Source organism: Cynoglossus semilaevis, chromosome W, assembly GCF_000523025.1.
Source record: "Cynoglossus semilaevis isolate Cse_v1.0 chromosome W, Cse_v1.0, whole genome shotgun sequence".
Taxonomy (NCBI): domain Eukaryota; kingdom Metazoa; phylum Chordata; class Actinopteri; order Pleuronectiformes; family Cynoglossidae; genus Cynoglossus; species Cynoglossus semilaevis.
In genome coordinates this window covers 13002845-13011127 of record NC_024327.1, presented here as the reverse complement: position 1 = coordinate 13011127, position 8283 = coordinate 13002845, and the positions used below count along the sequence as shown (strand labels likewise).

The window sequence follows — 8283 nt, the reverse complement described above, 5'->3', positions numbered from 1 at the left end:
GGGTCCCGTGGGCAAGGCCCCGGCCACCAGGCGCTCGCCTGCGAGTCCCAACCCCGGGCCTGGCTCCAGGGTGGGGCCCCGGTGACGTCAGTCCGGGCGACGTGAACCTCTTTGATTGATTTGTTTTCTTCATCAAGGGGATGTTTTGAACCGCTATTTGTCTGATCCGTCACCTAGGACCTGTTTGCCTTGGGAGACCCTACCAACATAGCTCCTAGGTTCATTCGGATACTCAAATCCCTCCACCACGTTAAGGTTGCGATTCAAGGAGGGGTAAATCATTTATTGTTATGTGTTTTTTTCCTCTTTATTTCAATACTGCTGTTGAAAACACTGTATCAAACAATGCTATTAAAATATAAAATACACACTATGGGCAGTATGAACACTTAAAGAATAAATAGAACATAAAAAAAACATTTGTCCTAATCTTTAATTCAGTTTCCAAGAAGTTCACTCCGTCATTGAAGTCTATTGTTATTTTTCTTCTTATGTGTATCCTATTCCAGTGGACTCATCACGTGCAGGAAGGTTTGGGGGGTTTGTGCGGTGCAATGTTATTTGGGTGGTGACTGCTACCCCTGCGACCCGGTAACGGATAAGCGGATAAAAATGGATGGATGTGTATCCTAATTATTTTAGATGCCAATAAACTGGTTTGTCTCGCTTTTTGTCTTGACACAAATGACGTGTGCTAATAATTGTGAGGGTTGAAATACCAAAAGGCTACACCTGTTCAGATGAAAGGTTAAACGTCATCACAGAAACACTGAAACACCAACACAACTATCTTTAAGATTTGACTTTAGTTCAGTAGGCTATAAGTTGCAGTAGGATACAAGTTGTTGTATTGATTATTCACTGGCATCAACTTCTTCCTGTGTAATAACAGCAACTTAATCAGTGTCATTTTCATGCACCACAAAGGAGGAGGTGAACCCTGGGGGTTCCACATCAATGACAGAAACAATGACTCTGAGCCAAAGCGCCACTCTTGTACATAAACCAAAACATAATTTTTCTGCTGACAACTAACTCTTTTTTTCTAACTTTCTTTAAAATCTTCTCCTTTTCTTCCCTTTTTCCTTCAGTATTTATAAAATGTTGTCATCTAATGGAGAGAAACATGCATTGCCCCCCCGCCTCTGTGTGCTGATGGTGTTCTTCGTGTTATCCATATTCTTCTTCTTTCCTTTTCCAAAGGCAGTGGTAAACATCTCAGCAGCCGGTATTTTACACCATATTTTCTTTAATAGACTTCTGACATGCTTGAAGGTGTCTAATCCCAGCTAATCACTGTGTGGTGCTCTGATGACTGTCAATTTGACACTGAGACTAGTGTCAAATATCAACTTGTGTTTCTCACCTTCCACTTCTGCCAGTGTTGTTCTCTTCTCTGGAATTTTTTACAGCGTCTTCCAATGATACTTCTTCAACATTGAATGTGCTTAACCCTGTAAAGCCCAGACCATTAAATAACTGACAGAAATTCTAATTCTCTGAACTTGGACCCTTTATTGTTCCCTCTGAACAAACAAACAAAAACAAATTTGAAAAAAAAAACCTGTAGCCACAGCGGCCCTTTGTGGAACAGTTTGGGCACCCCTGCACTAATGGAACTGGCTGGGCAGAAGTCTGGAAAACATATTATGTATTATAATCTATAATAATACATATATATACATATATATAAAATGTATATTTATTTATATATAATGTCCATCCATCCATCCATTTTCATCCGCTTATCCGTTACCGGGTCGCGGGGGCAGCAGTCGCCACCCAAATCTATATATAATGTATTAATATATAATATGATACAGCAAGTTACATATCTAGTTTTTTACTCTAAATGTACCAAATTATGTGCAGTCTCCATGACCGCCACCCAAATCACATTGCACTGTACCAACCCCCCTAAACCTTCCTGCGGTTGGTGAGTCCACCGGAAGGTACTAACCGCCCTAACCAGGATTTGAACTTCCCCAGGAAGTGAACCCTAGGATTCCACACCAATGACAGAGACATTGCCTCTGGGCCAAAGCGCCTCAGAATTACATGTATATATTATTTATATTTATAATACATATATATTTATATAATATTTTATATATATAATATATATGTATATATAAATTATATATTTTCCTTTTCCTTTCAGCTTATCCCTTTTTTTCAGGGGTTTCCACAGTGTATCATTGTTTTCCATCTCACCCTGTTCTCTGTATCGTCTACTCTGACTGCAACTATCTGCATGTCCTCCCTCACTGCATCCATATATCTCCTCTTTGTCTCCTACCTGGTAGCTCCATCTCTAGCATTATTCTACCAATGTATCCACTGTCCCTCCTCTGCACATGTCACAAACCATCTCAATCTGGCTTCTCTGTCTTTTTCTCCAAACCTTCCTGTCTGTGTTGTCCCTCTAATGACCTCATTCCTGACCCTGTCCATCCTTGTCACTCCTAAATAGAATCTTAGCATCTTTAACTCTGCCATCTGCAGCTCCACCTCCTGTCTTCTGGCTATTGCTAGTGTCTCTAAACCATACATCATGGCTGGTCTCACAACCGTCCTGTAAACCTTTCCCTTCACCTTATATATATACAATATATAATATATATAATATATGTTGTATATAATATATAATAAGATATTAATACATAATATGATACAGTGAGTTACATTTGTATTTTATTACTCTAAATGTACCATATTATGTATTTTAAAAATATAAAAATGTTATATATAATGCGTGGCGCTTTGTCTCTGTCATTGGTGTGGAACCCCAGGGTTCACCTCCTGGGCAAGTTCAAACCCCGATTAGGGTGCTTGTACCTTCCAGGCACTCACCACCCGCAGGAAGGTTCAGGGGGGTTTGTACGGTGCACTGAGATCCTGAGTCATGACAACCTTGTAGTGTCACTGGAAGGCCCGCTAATGAGTGAATTACTATTCTCTGTTGAATTATCTGTGCATTGCGTGTATCTGATTGTATACATCTGTTTTTTCAGGGAAAAAAATATCACACTGCTCATGTGGAGGGCTGTAAAACTCATGTATCAAATATGATACGTTTGCTGTTATAGGGTTAAATAATATTCAATAAACATGAATGTTTAATCCACCGTGTTGAACAAAACTCTCAGATCTTTAACCTGTCGTATATGTTCATCCACATCTTAATCTCACTTGTTTTCCCTCTTTCTGCTCACCAATAAACAATTCAGTGTATTTGCCTCCTTCACCTCCAATCCACATCTTTGGTGCAATTACAGTGGACACGTCACCAGAGGTCATTAGCTCCTCTCCAGGAGGATATAAGGGGGATATGGGTTTTTTTGATATAAAAAAACCCAACCTCTCCCTCTTTCTTCGGACTTTGTGGGAGAGGTTAGTGTTTTTCTGTTGCTCCTTGTTTTTGGCATTTTATTTAAGTTTGCACTATATTTATTTTATGTGTACTTTGTAGGGGCTCGGGTGGTCTACAGGAGGAAAATTGATTTAGTTCTATGTGAATTCCGTCAGGTATGTTTCCATGCTGTACACTGTTAGCGCTCTTTCTTCGGGCTTTGTGGGAGAGGGGCTCGGGTGGTGTCCAGAAGGAAAATTAATTTTGTTCTATGTAAATTCCATCAGATCAGTAAAGGTGTTGGTGACAGCAGCACAACGACTTTCTTAAAACACAATGCAGAGGCTACACCGGTTACATATGTATCCTTTTTTTTTTTTTGTCCATGTACCACCTTCCGCAGAGTGTGGTACATTTCTAGTTTTGTTTGTTATATTACACAAGTCAAGTTTGTGATTGACCTCTTATCTCATTTTGTGTCCTTAAGCCTGATAGAGCTAGTACACTAATGATCTACAGCTTTTAGTTTTACAAGTATTGCTACCAGTGGTAAGTGTACCAAGTCTTGCCAAAATGAGGTTTTCGTATCATTGATTTCCCATGCATCCATTATTTCAGTGTCCAAGAGGTTGAAAATTAAGGTTTAAAATGTAAAACTGTAAAAGCCAGAAATCCTTTTACACTTCCAGTTCAATCTAAACTTTAAAAAGACAGAATAAATCAGGATGTCGTGATAATGTTGAATGGAAAGAAGGGTTTCTCCCAGGTATGTCAGTGTATATTGACCTCTCCTTTTACACTCCACTGACTGAGGTTATCAGTTCACTTCTGGAGGAATTCCTTATTCCTCACATGCTGAATCAGGAAACCACAGGACAAGCTACAGTACATACTGTGAAATCAGCTGTTTCTGCCAACTATTTGCACTTTAAATGTACAGCAAATTGTCTTTTAACAGCCATCACAGCCAAAATATGTGCAGTTTTTTTGCTTTTCAAAACTATTTGAAATTAACCAACATGCAGGGGTTTTCTTCTTAAAGTGGGCAGTACACCAGAGAACTGTGTATTCAAACCAGTGGAGCAGAAAAAGCCCTCACACTTCATGATATACAAACACCAAAAAGCTAACTAATCACATCCAGATAACACAGGAGTCCTTTAAATAAATATGACTAAATGTTTAAAAAAAAAATATTTTTTTCAAAATTTCAGGCAAAGATTGTTGTACATTCTCTGGATAAACACATCAGTCAGGCATGCCCAAACTGTTCCTCAAAGGGCCGTGTGGCTCCAGGTTTTTGTTCCAACCAACCAAGAGCACATAGTTTGACCAATCAGCTGTCTGAAGACTGAGACCAGTTGATTAAACCTGTCAACTCATGTGTGCTACTGCTTGGTTGGAACAAAAACCTGCAGCCACAGCGGCCCTTTGTGGAACAGTTTGGGCACCCCTGCATCAGATGAACGTAATTTAACAATTCTTAGGAGCATGATCCAGATTGTACATGACATTATACAGTATACTGAAGTGTACTGAAGACAACTAAGGTAACCTCAGAAAGTGCTGTTGGCAAATATATTGTTATAAAAGCACATGAGGTGACAAACTTCACCGGAATGTTAATGAATTCAAATATTTTCTCAGTAGCGAGGGATGAGGTGGTTTGAAGTAAATAAATCCCAGCTTTGATTTAACACTTGTAGCCACTACAGGAAGGCACACTTTTCTCATGTAAATCTGGTTTTAGCTCTGAGGCAGCCTAGAGGCAAGACACGGCTTCATTACAGATTTGTTCCGGAACAAACATTTAAACAGGACGACAAAGACAGACTAAAAGATGTTTTAGACACTGAAGACAGTTGTTGATCTTCATGGAATGAGTAAAAGGAAAAGGAGGAGGTGCTCTTTAACCCTTCTTCACAGCATCTAAGTAAGTCTGACATCTTCCCTCTTCTTCATCCAGGCCTGCTTAGATGTACATCTCAAACTGTGCGTCATCACCTTTAAACAGAGACAAAAACAGATTTCAGGTGCATCAAAAATGGCAACGTTGGGAACTTTACCTTTCATAACCTTTGAGAATGTTGACATATTTCTAAACTTCTTTCCACCTTACGAAGATATGACTATATGACTAATTAATTTGTTTAAACATTTTTTATTTAATAGATTGTTTACTAATAGAATTAGTATTTGTGGTCTTTGGTAGGATTAGAGGAAATAGTCTTTTTCAAATCAATTTGCATTTAATGTTTAATAATACCTACAGTCAGATAATGCTAATATTGATGTAGTTTGTTTTTAATTGCTGGTCTTTTTTTCTTTTAATTAGAACTGATATGGCCGTTTGAGTCAGAGGTGTTGACATACTAGTGTTGTTACTGTCAGGTGCAGTGACATCATTGTTGTTCAGTAGTTCTCCACTACAGGCTTTCATATTGGGTTCTTTAGGACTGGTCACTCCTGGAATGTTTGGTAGTCCACAGGGAGCAGTCTTGGCCAGTGGAGAGCTGCGACGGTCCAGCAGGAACTTACGGTCATAGATGATCCTGGTCCCTTCAGAGTAAAAAGGCAGGAAAATGTTAATAAGGTGTTAATAAAAGACTGTAATAAGCCACAGCCTGCTTTCTGTTGAGTTATCTTAAATAACACTACCTTTAACTTGAGTATTATTTATATGTTACTGTTGTGACCTCTGCTGTAAACAAGTCATCACAGCTCAAGTTGTCAGTGACGTAGTGTTGCTAAACTTCCAGGAGTCCGTTTCTTGAAGCTGGCTCACAAAAATATTACAATGAGCTCTCGTAAGTCTGAGTTGAGCCTCCCTCAATTGAGCGCAGATAACACAAACCATGTCATGTCCTCCACCTTTTGCTTCACTCCGGTTGAGCAAGAAATACTGTTTTATGTCTATAACGATTACGACACACTGTAAAATAAAAAGAACAACAGCGTCAAAGCCACAGAAGACGGTGAAAAGGCTTGGTAACAGATTATAGATAGAGTGAATGTGTGAGTATTGATTATTAAAATATATCCATTTTGTATTAATTGTCATTTTGTATAACCATGTTCAGCCAGCTGTGGACAGTGCACCCTGTCTTAGCCACTGAATCACACTTTCGAAAACAATTCCTAATATGGTAACAGAGATAAGCTCACTGAGGGGGCATCTTGAGAAAGAAGAGTCTGAGACACTGAACAGAGTGAGGGCATTCATTCGTCCTTCTTCTTCGTCGACATCACACATGCAACTGCTTGTGAGTATTGACATCTAGAGAGGGAGACACGATCCGTTCATGGTGACTTGTCAACGAAACCAGAGATCTCTGTAAGTGCACTGTTGAACAATTAAAGTTGTTTGTTCATTTCACCTTTGTAGTGATTTATCATTAATATTGTCTGCATTGACTGTGTCCCTGAAACACGCACACGGGACAAGTTGAGTCCCGCCGCCCAACATGATGAGGAAGTTATTGATCCTTGTTCATTACAGAACTGTTCAGAGATATATATTGTAAAATTATCAATATACATCTCTCGCTGTAGACACACCTGGACATTTTAAGTTTTAATCCAGGTTTAACCCAACAGGGATAAAAAGGACGTAGCAGCAAATTAAGACCAAATACAACAATATCGTTCAAACAGGGAAGAATAAATTCTGCCCCCTATTGGAGGTAAATGGTTCAAATGACACCGAGCAGTTTTCTGTATGAAATTATAATTTAACTACTGTAAATGACTAATTTAAATACTGTTAATTTATTCATAAGGTGGCGCTTTGGCCCACAGGCAATGTCTCTGTCATTGGTGTGGAACTTCAGGGTTCACCTCCTGGGCTAGTTCGAATCCGTTAGGGCGGTTGGTACCTTCCAGTGAACTCACCACCCGCAGGAAGGTTTAGGGGGGTTGGTACGGTGCAGTGTGATTTGGGTGGCGACTGCTGCCCGCTTATCCGTTACCGCTACCCGGTAACGGATAAGCGGATGAAAATGGATGGGTGGATGGGATTTATTTATAAGTATCTTTGCTGACGTGTTGCAGTAGTGATGGACCAATGTCAAACTTGCACATTTCTTCACAGAGCACTGCTGGAAGTGTGTCTTTCAGATCAACACCAACGGTCCTCCCACATCGGCACGCTGTTGCGTCGAACACACTTTCAGCATCACCAACGTTATAAAGGAAACTACCGTTCGCTCCGAGCTAAGAGCACGACTACGATGTAGTGACTGGAAAACCGACTCTTTTTACTCATTCAGATCTTTGACTCTCGAACAGTAAAATGTGAACGAATCATTTCATTCGTTTTACAGCTGGTGGCGCTTTAGCCCTATTGTGGGCGTTGTAAAGAAGACTGCGGTTCTCCGACACTAAATACTGAAGGCAACATGGTTTGCTTCCGCTGACAAAGTCTACAAAGTACACAAAATACCATAAGCAATCAAACCATGTGAAAACACAACACAATGTGAAGATGAATGAGAGCAAAAGAGACCCGAGCTCTCTGTCACGTGACAAATGAAACGAACCTGGGAGAATGAGGCAAAAGATTAGTTCACAGAGAGTGATTCGTTCATAGTGAAAGATTAGTTCGCAGTGAAAGATTAGTTCGCAGTGAAAGTTTAGTTCGCAGTGAAAGATTAGTTCGCAGTGAAAGTTTAGTTCGCAGTGAAAGATTAGTTCGCAGTGAAAGTTTAGTTCGCAGTGAAAGATTAGTCCGCAGAGAATGATTTGTTCGCAGGGAGTGATTCGTTCATAGTGAAAGATTAGTTCGCAGTGAAAGATTAGTTCGCAGTGAAAGATTAGTTCGCAGTGAAAGATTAGTTCGCAGTGAAAGATTAGTTCGCAGTGAAAGATTAGTCCGCAGAGAATGATTTGTTCGCAGAGAATGATTTGTTCGCAGGGAGTGATTCGTTCATAGT

General features: G+C 39.8%; 1 protein-coding gene across 1 annotated transcript in view; it reads right to left on the bottom strand.

The window, feature by feature from the left end:
- Window positions 1–5324: 5324 nt before the first annotated feature.
- The window catches only part of LOC107990206 (eukaryotic translation initiation factor 4E-binding protein 2-like), an 11252-nt gene continuing 8293 nt past the window's right edge, over window positions 5325–8283 (bottom strand). The window contains exons 3-4 of the mRNA XM_017042673.1: window positions 5726–5911; window positions 5325–5356 (exon numbers count right to left, since the gene is read on the bottom strand). Coding sequence (XP_016898162.1) covers window positions 5325–5356; window positions 5726–5911 — 218 coding nt within the window. The remainder of the gene's footprint in view (window positions 5357–5725; window positions 5912–8283) is intronic.